At 38.0% G+C, this 21,827-nt stretch overlaps 1 protein-coding gene across 13 annotated transcripts in view; it reads right to left on the reverse strand.

Moving 5' to 3' along the window:
- Positions 1–21,827, reverse strand: part of GRID1 (glutamate ionotropic receptor delta type subunit 1) — a 699,294-nt gene that overhangs the window by 404,905 nt on the left and 272,562 nt on the right. For all 13 annotated transcript variants that reach the window (XM_067000674.1, XM_067000673.1, XM_067000680.1 and 10 more), the window contains one exon: positions 12,657–12,941. In XM_067000674.1, coding sequence (XP_066856775.1) covers positions 12,657–12,941 — 285 coding nt within the window. The remainder of the gene's footprint in view (positions 1–12,656; positions 12,942–21,827) is intronic.

The raw sequence follows: 21,827 nt of genomic DNA on the forward strand, positions 1-21,827 counted from the left end.
ACTGTGTCTTGGGGTTGGTTACCTCATGTCCAATAATATCTGACAAAAGCTTTTAATACCCTTGAGTTTTATAAAACACCCTTTTCTTTTGGGATTCCTCAAGCTCTTGCTGCCACTGGGTTGATTCTCTGCTACCTAATGGTCTGCAGTTGAGCCCACACTGCAACCTTTTACACAGTAGGAATTCAGAGCTCTGCTATATTGACCAGCTAATTTGCAAAACCTATGGAAAAAGTTTGAGGCCTCTGCCATATCAGATTGGCTTGAAATTGGTTAACAAGATCAAAACTAAACAGGTCACACAGACTGACAGATAATCTCACACATGCAGAAAGTATTCACAGATGTCTTTTTTTTTTTCCAGGAACCAATTCAACACAAACTGAACAACTCACTACTCACATACATGTAGACAGTCCCACTTGGCAAACAGTTATATATATCTTAATTTGAAGTTATATTTAGTCTTTGCAGTCCCTCTAATCCAGTCTAAAATTAGATCAGTTAGCATATGCATATGTTTTGTAGGATAGGAGCTGATACCATTTTCATGGGCCTCCTGGCATGATATCAGGCTCTGTTACTTAAAAATGTCTCATGCAGATGTTTCCCTACATTAAGCAGACTTTTCTGCTGCAGGATTAGAATTCAGGAGTCAATCTGAGTATTTTAGCTAGGTTATAAACTCTTCAATTCCCTTCCTGTGATTACTCATTTAAATCTGGATTTCAAGGAGACTTCACTCATTTAAGGTTACACTGGTACATCTGTTCTTACATAATCAGAGAATCCAACACATGTCCTTTCACTGAAAAAGAAGGTAAAGTTTTCATGCTTTATTCTTCAAACAAACCAATTTAGATTCTTTAATTTACAATTGGATATACACAAGTAGATCTCAGTCCAGAAACAAAACTTTCTTCTCTTTCCCCTCAAAATGAAACAGGTTTTTTTTTTGTTTGTTTTGTTTTTAAACACACACACTTTTTTTTTTTTTAAAACACACTGCAAGGAAGTTGCTGACTTGGTGAAATTAAGCCTTCTATCATCCTAACTACTTGTGCTAAGCAGACAAATCTCACTGCTAACTTTGTAGTTCTTTCTCACTTAAGACTAAAGAGAATTATTTTTTTTTCCAACCTCATGTTATAAACCATCAAACAATTTTCTGATGCAACTGTTCTGAAGAGGCACTGAATGTCTTGTTCACTGACAAACAAAGACATTCCCTATTTCTATTATTGCTAATTAACTAGTTTTCTTTTTCCTTCTTTTTTTTCCTAACGTCGCACAGCAGCTATAACTAAAACAGATCCAAAGTAAAATGATTAAATTATAGTAATCCAAACTGGTAGAGTATTGCTGGACATAAGAGAAAATCCTACAAATACAGGGGCCGCTTTCATCCTACATACAGAGTTGAACATAGTGCACAGAATTGCTGAAGAAAGGGTGAATGGTGCCAGAAAAGGCACTGCAGTCAGGAAGAGGGCAGTGAGATTCTACAAAAACAAACAAAAAGCAGTTCTATCCCCTGGTGACATTACTGCCATTACACCAGTGTAACTTCTCTCCACGGCCAGTAGGAGGTTACTGAGATGGTGCTGCACTTCCCAAACTCACTTAGCTTTGGGGTTCCAATCCTTCCTCCTGCTACTACATTCTGTATTTTTCCCCCCCTTTCTAATAGTGCAAGGAGGATTTGAGAAAGAAGACTTGAATACTTCCATCGTCAGTACTCACTCAACCCTGTTAATTGGCCAATAATCCAACATTTAAAGTGACCCTCTTTCCTTGCCTCCCACCCTTCCCACTGCAAGGCTGCTCTTGTTATTCCTCTTAATACCATAACAGATCATTTCACTTAATTACAGCGTGTCCAAACTTATGTGGCTGCACAAGCTGGGAGAGAAAAAAAGGCAGACCACCACAGACACTAGCTTGTCCAGCAGATGCACAGGACAGCACCAGATATTGCTTGGTGAAGACAGAGTGCACCTTGGGCACTAGAACTGTCATTTGGAGTCAAATATCTGCAGTCCAAGCTGTTGTTATACAATTTGATAAGCTCCTACTTCCATACAAGGTAACCTAACAGTATCCTTAATGCAGAGCAGCGGGGAAGATCTTCACTCAAAATTAAAACACACCGCTGTTCCTTCAGCCAACGGGATTTCTATTAGACCACAAGTGCCTGGTAGGATATCCAGTTAAGTGTTGGTGCTCAGGCTGTGCCAACTTATGAATACAATGTCAGAATTTGGCCTTTGATTATTCTTCCACAGCAAGGGGGATTCACATCCTTACTTACAAAACTAAATGGAAAAGGGACAGTTCCTTCCTGTAAATATTGTGTTATTTGAAGGATAAAGGTGATTACAAGGAAGCATTGTTTCTAGTTAATATATTATTCTTAAAGTTAGCGATATTATAATGGCTTTTGGAAGACAAGACATATCATAACTTCTGTTAATGGCAAATATTAATATCAGTGGGCCAAAGCAAAATGACTTTCAAAATCAGTAAGGAACTGTATCAGGGCAAATGAGAACTTTGGGTTACAGTCCAGTACGCAAAGAAGGTGCTTTGTATTTCGGGAACTGAGTATCTCTGGGTCTTTTGGTGTAAACATAACTGTTCCTTCTAAGGCATAATTTCCCTATTTCCCTCATGCTACAAATATATTTTGCCAGGAAGACATTTTGGTGATGATACAAGCAAATAGGCGCCAGAGGCAGACCAGAAACAATTGCTGTCACATTGGAAATCAAATTCAAGCTGGTCATAATATGCACCAGAGCTGAACTACTGTTCCAAGTTCCCTTCCAACTCTGCTACATATCAACTGAAGAATTTACCCAGCCGAGAGTTCAATTCTTACTGATAGATGAGATAGGCGTCTGGGAAATGGGGACCGTCAATAGTTCCTGACCCCATAGGTCTTCCAAATTGATAAACTAAACTGCAGGCTCCAAGTAGCATTACAGTAGCTCTACTTCCATTCAGAGCTCTCCTGTAACAGGGAATTATCAATGAAATTGAGGGATATCCTTATTCAATTTTCCACTCTTTCTTAAAGCCCTCTGTGATTCTCCCATCTGTTTTTGTTAGAAACAGCTTATTTGGGGGTGTTGATTACCAAAGAGAGAGACAAAAACAAAACATCCAGTATTAAAAGGATCTCTGTAGGACTCAATGTTCCCCAGTAATGAGACTAATCCTATTTACTCAATTTGTACACAAAAATAATGCATTATTTCCATTTAAACAAATGCTATAATAACATGATGAATATTAAATCACTCTCCAATGGAATTTAAACATTGAGATTACATTCCTAATGGGCTCTGACTCTGAATAATACAAATTGTGAAGCATTTTTTCCTCCACTTTTTAATTCTTCACAGTCTAATGATGCATTTGCTTCTAAAATGATTGAAATAACTCTTAAAATAACTCCCCAAAGCAACAGATCTAAGCATTAAATACACCAGAACAGAAACGAAGACTGTGCAAAAGGCCTGCACAGCACAATTAAAGGAACAGTAAATCTCTGCCATCTTTGCACTGCTCTGGCCAAGAAGAAAAGCTTGCATAGCTGTGGACAGCTAGCTAAACATTAACAACGACCTTCATAACCTTACTGAAATCAAGGGGAGTAAGATGCCTACTTTATAGTCACACAAATCCAAGAGGTCCAACACTCCTCATGTCTATGCAATTTTTATACAACTGAATAAGCACAGCTCTCTTGTCTTGCAAGATGATTCATTAAACTATAAATTGCTCAGATGCTATGATAAAAAGAACCTCACTGAATGGATAGTTTAATATAAAGTCATAAATGTAGCATATAACAAATGACTCTAGTATGGACTAAGCGTACAACTTGGTATTGTGCCCTGAGCCCAGGTAACAGTTTCATAGATCACTTCCTGAAGAGAAAGACCATCGAGATGGAAACTTGTGCAGTTTGAATTGAGAATGTTTCACTGACAAGAACTTACTTCTTTATTACATTAGCATTCTCTGTATTAATAACCTCATAGAAAGAGTAGCTTTTTGGTTGCATTCACCTCCATCTGAAAAGCAATTAAACTTTGCTTACTGTTCATCGTCCCCTCAAACCCCCCCCCCCCTTTTTTTTTCCTGCTGCTAAGGAAAAGCATTCTCTCCTTCCTTGCTTCCTGACACAAAATAAATCTTCCATTTCTTTGGGAGCTAAGTGAACAGCCCTTGTGTTTATTTTAATTCACAGTATTGATAATACGTATGTCATATTCCACAAAGATCACTGCAGTGCAGACTATTTATAATCCTAACTTGTATTTTCAGAAGATAAAATTAATTGTGGCTTTACTTTTAAATGCAGTCTTGGATTGCATGGATCAGATCTTTCCAGGTCCTGAATGTTGAATAAAAAGCTGGTGCTAATAATTTTGCTACCATATATATATACAAATGCTGTAGCCTGTTTTAAAAGTATATGAATATATCACAAGCATATGAGTGCAGTGTAGGCATGGTAACAGCACATACTTGTTGATAGCCACACTATGCAGGAAAAACATTTTGACCCTCAGGGCTCCATCAAAATTACATTCCCTCCCATACTTATGCTCCACAAAGATTTCAGGAGCTTTATGTTCATTGGGGCACCCAAGATTAATTCATTCTATGAAGACCATGACTAATAATATCTGTTCTCTAACATACTCAGTCACCATGCTTTACTAGCAGAGAAGAAACAAAAAGAATCCTTCAGAGTACATTCGTTCACAGTTTATCATTGATCAGAAGAAAAAAAGGAATAGTCCTGGTCAAAGTGCTAGCTCCAACCTTTCACAAAGAGCGCTGAAGAAACCCACAAAAAAGTGTACAACAGGAAAAAACAAATAAAAATCAGTATCTAAATACAGAAAATAAGAGAAGAAGGACTAGAATTTCTGTCTCAGTAAAGACAACACAGAGCAGTGATGGGAAGCCATGCCAACTCTTAATCGGGTAAAACGGAAAAGAAAACTTTCCCATCTAGGAATAATGCCAAAAAATTCTGTCCAGTGTGGCATCAGAAAGCTTAGAGGAGGAAGTGGACAAAGGCAGAAAGGGAGCAGAGGGAGCATTTCCTTCATCCCGTATATGAACTCCTGTGCATACATATATCTATATATGTGTATACTTACATACACACACACTTGCCATGAAAGACAATAGAGACGGGAAATTTACTCACCGAAATTCACTGCATATTGAGATAATGTGATTATATTTTCTCAGAATAATAGTGTTATTGCCTGAAGGCCTGCAAACATCCTCCAGGACAGACTTTATCCTTCTACCATTCAAGTTCCAGCTACGCATTTATTGAACAGTTTCTAAATGGATGTATAAACATCTGCTACCTAACAAATGTGAACTAAACAGACTCCCCTCCTGGAATTAGTTCCTCAGATTCCCTGCTCAAGTACACCAAATCATCCTTAAATTTCTCCTTGTCCTTTGCACATGCCTGAACAGTTTAGCCTTATGCCATGGCTTGAAAAGTCAGGAGACTCAAACTGCCATCAGTCAGGGAAAGAAAGTCTGAGAACATAGGACCTTCTGCAAATGACATCTACAATTTTCAAAGACCTCTCTGTTCAAAATGAATTAATTTGCACCCTCCAGTTCCAGGCTGTTGAACTTTGCTCTTACTTTAGACACTGTGCTGTGTTATGAAACATCTTTCTGTTTCATAGCATAAAGGGGGGAAAAAAAAAAGAAAGAAATAGAATCACCAATAGCCACTGGTTTCAGCAAAGCCAAGCCTGGAGACTGTTAGCTAAAATGTTACAAGGATTTGCAAAAAGTAAAGAATGCACAGTGATGCCTTCAGGACTAGACTAATAATTACTTTTGACCGGATGACTGAGCTGAAAAACCAGTGAAAGACTGCTTCTAATAAAACCTTTCATTTAATTTTTCCATGAGCTTCCCCCCCACATACACGCTTTTGAAGTTTTTTTTTTAAGGTACAAACAGATTTTTAATTAATTATTTTAAATTGAGGGGGCAAGCCTTCTGTTCTGAAGGAGCCGAACCACCCACAACATTTTGATTTTTCAGAACTTCCATCCACTCTTTAAAAAGTATTTTTGAAATTTTTCGGAAGATGAAAATTATTTCAGTAACTTGCCTCAAATTTGAGTAGCACAATTTGCCTGAAACTGCCCAATCTGTTTGCCTAAAGATCTCTGAGTGGTGTCTGCTACTAGTGAACTTCCAGGGAGGCTATGATAGCATGCTCTCAGAATAAAGGCTGTACCATAATTTTAAGACCATTTGTATACCGTAACAGGCACTGCCCTGAAAGTATTTAGTGAATCGCTTTTATGGGAAACAACCTCTGCCCACTGCTCACATACTCTGCTAGAAATTACAGGGGAGGAAGGGGGAGTCTTACTTTTGCTATTTGCTCCTGTTAGCACACTTACTCGTATACCTTAAAAATCAACGTACTAAAATTAATTTATAAGTAATAATTTCAAGTGAAATTGACTTCCTTTAATTACATTTAGTGTTATATACTGTGATGCATTATTAAATAAAAAATACTATTACAAATGACAAAAATCCATGCTTAATTTAAGTAGGCCAATTACTTTAAGTGCTGTTACAGTCAGAAAAGTGATTCAAGGATAAATATAGGAACACACAACACCATTTCTTCAATAGCTTCCAGATCAAATTCAATGTAAAATCCAAAAGGTCAATATTTTTTTTTCCTTTTACCCCACGACATCATAAACTCCCTATGAGACTCTGAGAACTTGGCTGGATTTTTTCTTTCCTAGCATTCTCCGCAGCAGTAATTGTGATTATACATTATGTCACAAGACATACTCTTCCCTGCCTCCCCCCAATTCCATCCAGGTAAAAGTTGATGATTTTGTATTTGTCTGCAGTCTAGACATCTAGTAGCGCTGTTACACATGCATAACCAGACAGTGCAGAATTTGCACGTAAAAAATGCTCAGAGGATCCTGTTTCTTGTTGGAAGGAACAGAGCTACAATCCAGTCTATTCCTCCCTTTATATTTTTATTCAGCACCAACAATGACAGAGGTGTCCAAGGACTCCCTTCCTGCATCATTGCTGTTGGGGATTGATGAGCATAATGAAGGCTGTGGCTGATTGCTTCAATTCAATATTCAAAAACAAGAATCCCAACTCAAGCTTCTCTGCAACAGTTCCAGCTGGGATGCTCCAACTGACCAAAACCAGGTGTTATTAATAACGCATGTAAACACAACCATACAGCACATGCAGAAAACACCTAACACTTTCTGATAGTGTCAGATGTGCTGAACTGGCACATACCAACACATGTGCAGTTGATCCAGAACTCAAGTGCCATATTCCCTGTATTTGTGTTAAACAAATGGTCACAGCAAAAGCCTGCAGAGGAATACGGCAGCCCTAGTGATGTAGAAATGGCTGTCCAACAACTGAGCTAATGATACAAGAAGCAGAAGACAACTAATGTTATACGGACAAAAATAAAGTACATTTTTATGATAAAGTAAAGCAAATAAGATGGAGGTAATATATGCAAATGTCCTACTTTGCTTTTGATGTGACAGCCAATGCTCCACATCTGATTCACAGCATTACATACAGGAATTGTGTAAAAATAAGCATATCGTAAATTTCATTACTAGTTTCCTTAGCTGATCAAATAATTGCATGAGTAGTGGCCTGCACAAAAGCCCTTGTACAGTAGGAGACCATCTCAGGATCAATAGCTAGTTGTAAAACTACTGATAGAATAAAGCTTGTAACTTTAAATCAAGGGCCCTTGACAGTTAGGACTCGGAAATAAAACTACCATGTAACTGCTGTAGGGAAAACAAACAAACAAAACAAAACAGGAAACAGCACACTGAAAACCAAGTACTTTCTACATAGCAGGATTCATCCAGAAGCATTCAAATGGATGTGGCATTCATGAGTATAACGAAAAAAATATCTTTACTCTTACAAAAAATGAAATTAAAAATATTTTTTTTTAGTAGTAGCAGCAGCAGGGTTTTTCCCTCCCTGTAGAAACAGAGCTCCATAGAGTCTTGAAAGGTCCAAAGTTCTTCAAAAGTTTCTTTTGTAAAGCTTCTGTACAACACTTTTCTTAACTAGATAACACTGTCACTTATCAACACCAAAAATCAGAAATAAAATACTGCAGCTCCCTTTCACAGTTCTAGAATCATTTCACTGACAAAGTGGAGTCAAAAAAAACTGTTTTGTCTTACACTGTAAAATATGCACGTGCAGGGAAGCCGAGAGACTTGATATAACCACAGAGACAAAGAGCTTCCAACAGTAAAATTAATCTGGTGAAAACATAGCTATTACTCACATTCTCTTCAAAACTATGACTTGATATTCCTCATTGCTTTTGTTTTCACATCCAGCTGTCATAATCCTTCTCAAATCCTTCCTCTAACCATAGAGCTATTTGCTTACCCCAGAAGCACATTTTCAACTGTTCATTACCCAATCTCGTCTTACTGTGGCCAGCACCCACTGCTTTTAACCTATAGTCATTTTAGAGGTTGGTATAAATCTATATGAAACTTGCCACACTACCAATTTTTGTCAGAAAATTTGATTACTGATGTTTCTACATCCAGGAGGTCAGCAAAATAAAACATTACACTTCTCGTAAGCCTTTGCACACCACTGATGCAATATATGCTGCTGCACAAAACATACTCCTGTCGATGAAAAAGCAATTCAAAACATCAGCACACCTGAAGCTTTTTAGGATGACAACTTATTTGGCTGCTATTTCAGGGTCTTCGACAGGTAGATAGACCTAGTGCCATAGAGCACTGTATGACAGCCATTGCCAACCTTGGGTCAATTCATTTTTTCCCCAGAAAATTAACATCTAATACCCTGATTTAGCATGGGATTTTCATACAGACCTTTAAAGTTAAGCAACGCATTTAACATGACCCTGATAACCTTTGAGTTCTTACTGGAATTGGTTGGTTCCTGAATGTACCACTTAATTCTGTTACTTAAAGAATTCCTAAGGAAATTCCGAACACTGATTCAGTCACACAGGGAGGAAGGTTTTTCTTTCCTTTTCACACATGGGAAAGCAAAGCATTAGAGAGGCTTGAGAGCCTTCTCAAAATGATATGGCAGAGAATAGCATGTCAAAGACAGGTTTCAGTCTCCCCCATTCCGGCCTTGAGCTCCAACAGCTTTACAGCACAACAGCAAGAAAGGAAATTTGTCTCATCTTATCTTAGCTGTGGCTTACATGAATTACTGTATAGTCCCTCACCATCATTTTCCTATCAGGCAGCAGTCTCATCAGGAGAAAACTCCCATATTGATCAATAGGAAGTAGATTTCTGTGCCTCTTCTGAAATTATGCACAAACCATAAAGAGAGAAGTGAAAAAACAAGGGTTGAGTCATAAAGATGCATTATTTATATGAAATCTCTCTGTAATTGTACGAAAGCTCATTTTTCCTTATACAAATACAGGAGAACTGTATGGGTATGTATTAACTGACCTTTCTTCCACTCAGTAGATCTTGTGTCATTGAGAAGAGTTCGAATGCTACAGCTTTCAGGTCTGAGGTCTTCGGAAGGCCACTTTTTCCAGAACCAAGCTATTATACAATTCTTCACCACAAAAGTGACAAAACCTAAAAGCTGGTTTCAGGTAAGGTGCAATGACAGAGTCTGAACCCTTCTGCATTATGCAATTTTCTTTAAAATTTCTGCATCTTTCCTGTGAACTCTATCAATTTCTTCTTACAGGTTCAAAAACAGAATTTTAGGCATGTTACTGTGAAGGACCACATTCTTTCAATGAAGTTATGCATACAGATTTGTATCTGTTGCTTCAGTGAAAAAATGTCAAATAAAGCATATTTCATCACAAGTCCAAATCTATTAAGGTCTTTTTTCTTTAGGCTGTTCAGTGATTCAGTGACTAATCTGTATTTCTGACTGCGAAGTCTGTTACTTTTCCTTAATTTAGCAAGTGCAGAAATTATAATACAAAACATATTTCTGTTAAGGGACAAGTAATTCATGAGGTAAATATTTTTCAGCTCCAGTATAGTACAGAATTACTGTAAACACGGGAGTTCTTTAAATTGGGCAATATTATTTTGTCTTTAGAAAACCTGACAGTTTCCACAAGGAGGACACCAAGGGATTGGCTTGTTTTTAGAGATCAGCAGATGGACAAATTAAAACATTACTCCAGGGAATAGTATAACTTCCATAGAGTAGGCAGAGAAGGACTATTTGTTAAACTACAAGCGCCCAATGCTGGAAACCCTCCATAATGACAAACACATGTTCTTCAAGTGACCTCCCTTCTCAGAGCCAGCAGTCAACTCCTGTATTTTGAGCAGGGAAGTGTCACTGAACATGCATAAGCACAGCTCTGCTGAAGCAAACTAATGAGGGCAATGGGCATGCCCTGAGAGCCAGGTGCTGTTCTTGAGCTCAGCATGCAATTTCCTGGGCAGTAGGTTATTTATCCTGTATTCACCAATGCCTGCCCAGAGCTGGCAAGGTTCAATTGCCAAATGCTTCTTTACAGAAACCCCTCCAACCAAATTTTTATGAAAACATCCTTCTGATGGAATTAGTATAAGATAGTTGTTCCATCCACAACAAAGAGGAAATAGTGCACGGACAGCTGCAATATGCAACATGCTCTCAACTGGAAGGAACAATACCTGCAGCAATCCTCCATTCCCTTTTAGAGTTTGTTTTATGGGTGACAGGTGAAGGACAGTCTGCTGTAAATGGAAAAAGATTAATTTGATATCTAAATTTACAGACCATGTAAATTCAGGGCTTCAGGATTTGGTATAAAGACATTAACCCTTTGCAGAGAAGGGCAAAGAAACCTATATTAGTAGAAAAAGAGACAGGATAATATAGTAACCAGGTTTGCTACCACGGAAAATGGGTGACAACAGTTTCTACATAGGTCATCTGCAGTGTTACCAAGGCCAGGAATCTCTGGGGTTTAAACTGCCCCCTTTGAAGACCTGAGTCAAGCAGCCTAATTTCTTTCAGGTTTAGAACGTTAAAGCTACAAATTAGAAGGAAAGTAAGTAAAGTAGCTATAAGATGATGTTTGTAAGGCATCCTTAAGATTTTTTTTTCTTTCTTGAAAGTAACTCTTTGAATAATTTCATCTTTCTAAGTCCAACCCTAATGCTATATAGCAACATTGCCATCACTACAGGAAGACTACACCAAAAGAGCACCTACCATGTACATTGTGGTTTTTGCTTTCAAAGCATTCAGTAGTGGAGCATTATATAGGACAGTAATAAATGACAGCTTATTTGCTAGGTTGCTACATTTTTGAGCGTACAGTTTACTTCTAATGCAAGTTATCATGGCAACTTCTCATGCTTAAAATAATTTTAAATAATTAAAAGCACATTAGAGCCTCAATTGATTTCCCACTTAAAATTATCCTCATCTTCTTCCTGGTCATTTGCTTTTCTTCAATAGCACATCTAACAAGTCAACCTTTTGCATAGCCCTTTAAAAAAAAAACAAAAACATGAGCGGCCCAAATTCAAAACCAAAGATGTTATCTCTGATTCGCTAATGAAAATCCTCCATAATATAGTAAGAATACAAATAAAAAGCTACATTGTAGTTGAAGGCTGTATAAAATCTAAACTATATACAGAGATACACGAGATTATCTTTCCAACTACAATCTAACCTCAATTTCCTTTCTTTATATTCTGTTCATACTAAGTCACCACACCAAAAACATACACATCCCATTTTAAACCCGAAGTGTTTACATGGTTTTAAAACATTCCATGGAAAATTTATTTCCCCCATTACAGATGCTATATACTAAGATGAGAGTACTGAAAATATTTAAGTTAATCATATGGAACAATGTTCCTATCAGTTGAGCAGGGTAACAAAAAATATGCACACATTTCCCGCCACTCAGAGCTTGGCACAATGCAAGGTTTATTTTTTATTGCTTCTTTACACCCATTACAGGGTAGTAAATTTCCTTGGACATAGACTTCTTTTCCCTAAGTTTCAGACCAAAGTAAAAAAATTTGCTGAAGGAGATGCATCAGATGTAGTAAAAAAGCTAACTCTACCTCTTGGTTTAATGCCAAGAAGTATAACACTGAGTTACTCCTGATGGAGAATAGTGAGAGGAAGCATGTGCAAAAAGATATGGTAATAGTTATTTTGAAAATTAATTTTTAAAGAGAACAGTACTTAGATTTGATAGAGAGTGTTTTCAGGGAATGGGTAGAGGCCATGTTGAACTTCCTTGCACAGCTACATGACCTCTGCCAATCAATGTCAACACTTTATTAATATTTTACTGAAAAAGTGTGAGATGATTCAAACTTTGGCTGTCTTGGTAGGTGTTGCTAAGCAACTTTGCTGCTTGTCTGAGAATTAGTTTTCACTGCAACCTTTCCTTCAAATCAAAGACCCGTGTCACTTAAAACACTTCGCCCTTTGCCGAGGAAGAGCCCAGCAAGTTCTACCCCCTCCCCTTTTATATTTTCCTCTCCTTTTCCTAGTTGAAAGAAATCGATTTGATAGTGTCTGAAATTCTCCGCTTTACTCACCATAATCACTGTCATAAAAGACTATGAATTTCTGCCATCGCAGCTCGGTGACCAGTTTCAGCATAACGTCGTTGAGGCGGACTGGTGGTCGGGCAGCCAGTGTGTACTCCTCCTCCTCCAGGCTGGGGTTCAGGTGGCAGGCCGTGCGCGGGGAGCCTCCCGTGTTGCGCTGCACAAAGAGGTGTGGGATGTGCATGGCATCCGTCAGGGACTGCAGGGCATTGGCCGAGGCACAGCCAGTGGACGTCACTAAGGCTAAGATCCCTAGGGTCATCAGGTCACAGGCTGGAGAAGAAAAGAAATAAAGTAGGGTTGAAGCAGGCTCAAAAACTCCTTTCACTGATCTGGATGCTATGAAGGGTACAAGACAGGCTTTACCCTTGCCATTAACACAGAGCTGAAGAGATTTCTGCTACAGTATCAGCTGAAGCCTTTCAGAGATAGGTCCTGTACCTTTACAGTAGGAGACAGTATCTGTAATCTGTACAGATAAGACGAAGTTGAGAACAGATACCATTACTGTCCTCGTTTCTTCAGACTGAAGCCAATCCAAATGTAGATTACAGCCCTCACTGTGAGGGCTCTAAGTGCACCACCCACTTCTAACTTGGTCATACACATTGGATGTGGGCTTCAGACAACAAAGAGTGATTTCAGTTTCAAGGATGTGTCTTATACAAGAGACTTTTGAAGGATTTTTAAATTGATGAAGAAACATTCACTGCTTGCCTCTCAGAGCAACAAGGAAACAACAGAAGTGCTCACTAGAATGAAGGCAAGTCATGAATGATTAAACATTTATTAATAACACTGTAGTTCTCTGTAAAAAGATCTGGGAAAGCACGTACCACTTAAAAACACAGCGTACACTTTTGCCCCACCTGCTTCCAAGAACGAAGAGTTACTGAGCTGGAAGCACAGGGAGGGCAGTGATGGCGGCAGAGGCCTGCGTGGCCTGGGCACTGGCCGCCACCCTCACCGCTCGCTCCTTCTGGTCAGCCACCCTGATGTCCAGCTGGCACTGGAAAGGGATTCCACCCAAAGCCCCTAGCTATACCTCAGCAGCTATTTAGTCAGTAGTTGTGGTACAGTTTGTCCCCGGGAGCTCCTCAGGCAGCACAGCGAGCTCTCACCTGCCTTGCAGCTCCCCAGGGAAGCCCTTGAGGAGGGCTGGGGTGTTGCTCAGGGTTTCAGCAGCATTGGTCCCCAGGTGACCACCTGCACAAGCACAGCCTGCCCAAAGGAAACCATCCCGCTTCCCTGGGTGCTGCCTTGGCACAGAAGAGCAGGCTGCCCACGCATGGCACACTCTATGGGGCTGCCAGGACACGTGCCAGGCAGGGGGGGCACACGCATCCCCCCAGTCACGGAGCAGCTCCACCGGTCTCCGGTGGAAACAGACTGAGCAGTGGTACGAAAATGAACACAGCGTGCTAGGAGGATTTCTTTGTCCTCCTCTGAACACTTCCTTTTGTATCTCTACATTCAGAGGCCAAAGAGCCAAAGGAGTGGGACAGGTTATGAATAATTATTAATAATTAACTGTTAATTATCAAATAATTATATAAAGCCATGGTAATTAAATACATAAATCTGTGCCTAATGCAACCAATGAATCATTTCGCCAAGTATCTTCTTAGAACAGACAGAAAATAAATACTTTTCACTTTTATATGAATAACAAAAAATGTTTGATCCTCTCTACATACAGAGCATTCAACATGTATCCTAATGCAACAGAGAAAAATGAAGTGCTTCTTGATGGTCTTTACAATAAACATATGTCAGCTGCGTTATCTAAATTTACTGTGTGTTAATTATAGTTATATGAAATTGTTCTTTGTTTTTCTTGAGAGCTGACCTGATTTAGCAGCGGGGAGGCATTACATTTGCCAAATGGGAGACCCAGGATCAGGAACAGATTTGATTTCCCAGGCTCTTTGCCAGAGAAAACTGAACATGCCATACAGGTAATTCATTTAGTCACAGTAGGGGAGGGAACAGGAAACAGAGAAGTGGGAACAGAGGGAGAGAACAGCAGAGCTGAGCTATAGACCCCTGCAGAGAGCACCAGCCAGCGAGCTTTGCCACCACCAAGGGCGAGAGAAGCAAAGCCACACAGATCCACAGAAGGAACAATTTACTTGCACAAGCAGACAGGAGAGAAGAAACAAAGCCCTTTCTGACAGGAGGCTGCATTCAGACAGTCACTTATTCGTGGAATATAGAGCTGATCATCAGTTGCATGACAAGAGATAACTTCATTCAGCAGTTGACACTAATCAAAAGCTGCTCACATACTAGCAGCAAAAAGACCAGAGATATGACAGACCACAAACAGCCCGCAATTCTCCCCGCACAGCCCACAGAACACAGCTGAAATACCTCAGCAATGTCTGTTTTGGTTGAGGGACTTTCACTGTTTTGCAGTTTGTACCAATGGGTTAAAATGAAGAATTAGTCAATCAGCTTCTACATTCTGATATTTTGTCAATTGACTGTGTTCTGCCTGAAAGTATATGCTACACAGTGTTTTCTCCTCTTGCCTTTGTTTTGCGATAGTACAGCAGGCAATATAAACTGGAATGACTAAGGAAAAAGGTTTCATGTTTTCTGAATCACATTTAGTCAAATCACAGAATGTGAAACAGTGCGTGTCATTTTCAATAGAAGACTTTCGCTGAATAAAATGTGACAGATTCCAAGAAGTTCAGCCTCTAAAACCTTATTGTTCTGAAGGCAGAGAAGCTTTTAGCACATTAAGAAAAGTTTTTTGTACGTGAGTAACACAATGGGGAACACAACTACACAAGTACAACAGACTCCAATTCATTAAAAAAAATCTCATCAACTCTTAAAACATCTTGAAATTACTTACCAAGAGAATGTTGAAAGGATTACAGAATCCCAGAAGAAAACTGGTGAGAATGTTTAGGATTTTCTCTTCCTCCTCCCCCCCCTGCCCCCCATGTATGCCTATGCTTTGTTGCACACAAATTTTTGTGGCATGAGAAAATATTTGTAATTTTGTTTTACTTTATACTAGCTATGGATTTTGAGCAACCATCAAGCATCCCTGATCATGTGACTGAGTAAATAAGTAATTCTGTGCCTCAGCTATAATTTCACAAGCACTCAAAAGAACCTGAACTTTTTGTACATTAATTTCATAATCCCTATCCTTATTTCCTTAAAACTGAAATACAGAAATTTGAAGCACTGTGGTTCATATAAACTTACTAACAAAGGAGAGAGGAATCCAAACACACTGATCTTAAGTGATCTTTCTTATTTACTAGAGATGTACCACACTTTCATCTAGCGAAGACGCTTTCCTATTTATTTACCCTGTAGGTAATAATCTCAAATTTCAAGAAATAATGCTTTTAAATCTGAGTTCTACAGATAAAAGACACAACGTTCTGGCAATCTTGCCTCCAGATTTCACTGCTATATGAATAGCAGTAATTATTAATTTACTGTATCAAATGTCTTCATTGTCAGGATACATTTTAAGAGGATACCAACATCCCACAAACCATACTGCAAGAAATGTGCACGTTAACCTGGTGAAAACATGATCGCCGTACTTAGAGAATAAATTTGCATTCAAACTATTTTAGCAGATAAAATTATTTCATGGTAGTTATTGGTCAAAATTTTCTTCTAATAGCAGACCATCTCTCAAGTTTATCCTTGACTGTTTCCTAAATTATCAATTAATCCAATTTATAATCATCTCTGTGAAGCATCTCTCCTAACCTGTTCTTCTGAAAATGACTTTCAACAACTCCCTTTTTCAAATCTGCTTGACATTTTGTCTTTGACTGTTATTTCCATGATAGAAGAGTAGACGAATTCCCCATCTATTGCATGATTTTCTAACATTTACCTCCTCTGTAGGCACTATCTTTTTCTAGGTTTTGTGTTGGATATTATCTCTGTCATGTTGACAGAAGTAACACCGGTTGATATATTTAGGTAATCTTCTAACACCCATTTTTCTAACTTGACTCTAACATCATAGATATACATAGTAAACTTTCACATTCTTGGACCACACCTCTAACTCCATTAACACCACAAGTGAGCCTGAAAGACCAGTTATGATTTTTTCATACTACACCTTATCTCTACTGCCTTTTTTAACGTGTGGGACTCTATGGCATATGACACTAGAATTCTGCTTTGCTACAATCACATTTAAGATCTTGCTCTTCTACCATTGCTTCCTGTGTTGCCATCCTGTTTCTCAAGACATGTGGACAACAAAGTTTGTCACCATGTTCATAAGGATATTTGTATTAAGGGCTTTAGCTCAGATCCCCTTATAATTAAATCCCTCTCTCCAAACTACATATAATCAAAATACTCCAAAATAAACTGTTATCTTGCTCCTGGCAACATGACAATATGACTGTCTTTCAGCCTCCCTTTCAGTGGTTTCCTATTATTCAGGATAGGATATGAACTTGTTCCTTTGTTACCACAGTTATCAATAGACCAGCTGCCACTAATTTCTGATCTAGTAATACATCCACCTACTGGCATTCACACTGCCTCTTCAAACTTCAAAGCCTTGACGTCTCTCACTTCTGTGTGTCACTACAGCTGGTCCTACCCACTTTGAACCTCATCAGATAAATCCTCTGTTTTCCTTGATATTTTTTCTTCTTTTGCAGTTTGACTAGCCCTTAAGAGCTCTTCACTGCACAGCAAATGGAAGATTATCCTAATAAAACAACTTGTGCTTTAAAAAATTTCTGCTGTTTGAAAATTCAGAGGTTGCTGCCTTTTTGCTTAGAAAGATTTTTCAAATGAATGTTCTCTTCCGAACATCAGATGCAGCAAGGGAATAGAAATCCAGTCACACTGCACATACCTGGTGTTTCTGATGCAGTAGTCTGCAATGAAATGATTAACAAAGTTGGCACTTAAATGTTTGTAATTAGGTTTCAAAGCTACCATCCTGCTGAGATGAGGGACTTTACATTTCCCTTAGTATTATTGTCCCAGTCAATTTGGCTGATAAGTTATTTTTCACATAGTTTATCTTTGAAAGCCAGAAGGAAAAAAGATATTATCAAAACACCAAATTCAAGAAAATATAGCAAATTCTGGGAAGAATATCTTTTGGGAAAATAAATCCACATATTTCCTGAAATTATCAAGGCCTGTAATTTATTCTGCTGAAGGTGCACAGTTGGCAAGTCTACCAAATAGCCTAGCAACCATGCAAAATATCATGTGCTATATCCAAACAAACAAGGAACTAGTTATTGTGTTATTCCTCTATACAAAATTTAACCAGCAATTTGATTCATTTGTTGATTTATAAGTGAACAGATGTACCTAAAGGTTTTGAGTAAAACATTGGAATAGTCAAGAATTAGGAGATAAAAACATATCCATTCAGAAAGCTGATAAACTGTATCTTTAATCAAGACGTAAGGTCTTCAGGAAACACATCCATGGAGGTGTTTTTTTTTTTTTTTTTTAAACTTAAATGAAAAAAGTCCTTCTGGGAGATTTGCCTGGAGCACTAAGATGAGATAAAAAGGATGATGGCAGAAGAAAAAAGACAGCAGCCTTCCCAACAGTAGTTCAAAACAATAAGGATGGTGATACAGTCCCTTCAGAAAAAAAAAAAAGAGAAGAATTTTCATGCACATCTAAACAAAAAACAAACGTCTCTAAAGTAGTACGTGAGAAACTTCTATGAAGTCAGGAGCACAACCCCACAACAAATATAATCATGTAGAAAAGTGGCAAGACTTTTAGCTATCTACATTTGCATTCTGTTTAGGTCTTAAAAAGATCTTTAAAATGTAAATGCTTCTGTGCAAAACCACTCCGTCAGGCATACAAAATTAAAGTCATCTTAATATCACTGAAGATATTTTTATTAAAAATATTGATCTATAGAAAGATTCGCTCCTACTATTGATGAACTGAGGACAATATCAAAATCAGAATCATTTAAACACTCTCTCAACCTTATGGTTCACTAAGTGGGGTTTCCAAAATAATGTTTTCTTTTTGTAAAAATCAAACCAAACAAACCTCCTAACTAGCCCAACTTGGATTGTTCTTTCGATACAGCATTTAAGAACAATAAATATTCCCTCCCTTTTATTTAAGCATCTATTATTCTGTATTTGGGACCAGAAACCAGGCATTTTTAGATCCCACAGTCCTTGGTGTGATTATCTTGGAAGCTACAGGAAAGTCTGACATAGCCTCACCAATAGCTCCCGATGTCCTGAGTTCCCCTACTCGCTAACATTCAGAACCCCAACGTGATACCAAGTCTTCCACTTGATAATTTCAAATAATGAAAGTATTCCACATGTATAACAGTGTGTTGTGAGAAGGGCCTTGGAGAGCACCAGTGACTAGCCTATCATTCAAAAGGGCAATGCAAACCCTAACAAATACTATGGACTCTGTTCCAATTAGAACTAACAGTGAGACCCAAAGAGAACAGAGCATAGCCGGTGTTTGTCAGATGGATAATCCTGCTGGACTTCCCAGAAACTTTGTATTTATTTACCAGCAGTGAAATGGCCATTTTCATCCTCCACAGGTATTTTTTGCTACTTACTTTCCTAATAACTTCCAACTAAAAACACGACACTAGATAACACATTGAAAAAAAAAGAATTATTGCTTAAACTGTTTCTAATTTTTTTCCCTCCATACTTCATTATCTCCTTGGTCTTAGAAACCATAAGATACAGGAAATTTAGGTGTTTTTCTTAGCAACTGAATCTTAGCAACTGCAACAAAACTGCTGAGTCAGTTGAAAATACTTTTTTCTCTTTTTTCTTGCCTTTTTTTTTTTTTTTTTGAAAACTCTACCCTAAATTGTATGGGTATATGCAGTCCTATAGCCAGATACTTTAGTCTCCACTTCAAGGAAAATCCTTAGTAGTCCAGCTCAAAGCACTAATTGATCCCAAAAATCAGCTACGCATCATTGCTTATATTTTCTAAGTTAATGCTGATTATTTCAGTAGGCCATCAGTTACAAGGAAAAGATTCAAGAAAATTAGTAAATGCATATATTGGTGTGCATGCTTAAGTGTACATGTAGTCAGCATGTCAGAATATCCCTGACAAAGCAGTGTCTAAAAATAGCATCTCGAAAGCTAAGGAAAGCATGAGAATTTGAAATGTTTACAAGGAATAAGTTTCAAAAATAATATTAAAGAACTGTCCCATTCTTGAGTTGCTCTTTTTATTGCATTTCTTTTATTACATTTCAAGCATTCAGTAGCCTAACCTGAATAGGAAGGGAGAGAGTGGAAGAAAAGGGATTTTAATATATACATATATTCCTCCCCCACACCCCTCAAAAAAGATATTGCTAGCCATTACTCACAAAAGAGACACGCAATGGCAACATCACCTTCCTTGTGCTGCTTTGCCCACAGGGGAAGCAGTATTTAGAAAAAGCTTGTTTTCAACTATATCCTTACTACCCAATACCTTGTGGGCCACTGTCAGCATATACAAACTGTCAGAGCTCTCCTGACATTACCAGAACTGTCCTTTACCTCTAAATAACAGTGACTACGCCTTGCTTCCTCCTTTACAACCATGTTTCATCATTTTCAGTAAATTGTTATTGTTGGTTTATACACACATGGAAATATCATCTAGTTTTAGCATGAAGGCTGCAAAACACTTTTGTTTTATAGCAAGTATTTACCATTAGCAAAGTCACAAAATTGCATAGCACCTTTACCTAGAATACATATTGACTGCAGCAATTGGAGGTTAAAAGTAATTTCCCAGGAAAAGCAAACCAAAAAGAAATATAAAAAATGATGCTATGCATTTATATCACTATCAACCTGATAAAACACTAGCTCCCATCCTTGAAAAGTTATCAAGGGGGGCAGGAAGAAGAGATATCTAGACCAGATTTCTGTTGACTTTTATGCAGATAAAGAAAAGATTCAAAATTGTAAGTAACACACCACAGAGAAGGAATACAGCTATCAAAACTAGAGTTGTAGCTTTCATTTAACGTCCTGAAGCATATTAATAGCTCTCTTCAGTCTTTAATAGGCTAAAACAAAACATGGAAGTCCTTTAACACCTAGCACAGAAGCAAAGCTGCTCTACTGGCAAAGCAGTTGTTTCCATACAATTGAGTGATGCCACCAAGTGGTCAACAAATGCACCAATTGCTTTCCAAGTAAAAATTTTGGATTAATCTTCATTGAACACAGTACTTCCTGTACAGTAAAGCTACCAGCATGAAATTAGGGCATATGCCACTTAAAAAAAATAGTGCATTAATTGAGAGCAATAGTGAAAGATAAAGAGGCGGCATTATTTCACACAGGACGGATCAGATACTGCCCTCTAGCTCCTCCAAAGAGGGGAAGAATCTCAGAGCAAATGCAGCCTTATAGCCAATACTCTACTTTATAGCTGAGTATTGCTTGGCTTTATACTTGGGTGGATTGGGAAGACTGACACAGTAAAGACTGCATAATGTATTTTAAAAAGTTGTTTACTTTTTTGTTTGTTTTGAGCTTTTTGTTTTTAAGACAGTAATTTAGAAATTCAAGTAAAGATATGAAACATCACAGAATTTAAACATTTTCTAGTTTGTTTGTTTTTAATACTAAAAAAACAATTTAGTAGTACCTGACAGTAATCCACCAGAATAACCGTACTATTGACAACAAAATGGAATTCCATTAGTAATGTTTTTCCTCAAAGAATAAGAGCTTGGCATGATGTTTAAAACTGAATAAGCATTTCTGGTAATTTTGAATGGCACCTGGTTTTACAGAACTACACATTACTCACAATGGGATCAATACTATTTTAAGGCACTAGGTAGAAGTGAAACCCCCCACCCCAAGATCTGATGTAGAATTAACCACAAATCATCTCAATTATTTGAGGGGCATAACAACTATGTTCTTTACTGAATACTGCATATTTGACTTCCACTCCTAGCAAGTTCTTCAATAACTGTTTTCTTTTGCCCTTCAGCACAGACTAAACTCCATTTTCTCACCCTCTGCTTCTTTCACCTGCCTTTCATTACAAACCATAATGATATAAAAATATTTTTTCCACACCTTCATTAGCATTCAGCAGGGATGCCCAACTTTGCCGCCTCCTTTGGGACTGTTTTGTATGTAC

This window comes from Anser cygnoides, chromosome 7, assembly GCF_040182565.1.
Source record: "Anser cygnoides isolate HZ-2024a breed goose chromosome 7, Taihu_goose_T2T_genome, whole genome shotgun sequence".
NCBI lineage: Eukaryota > Metazoa > Chordata > Aves > Anseriformes > Anatidae > Anser > Anser cygnoides.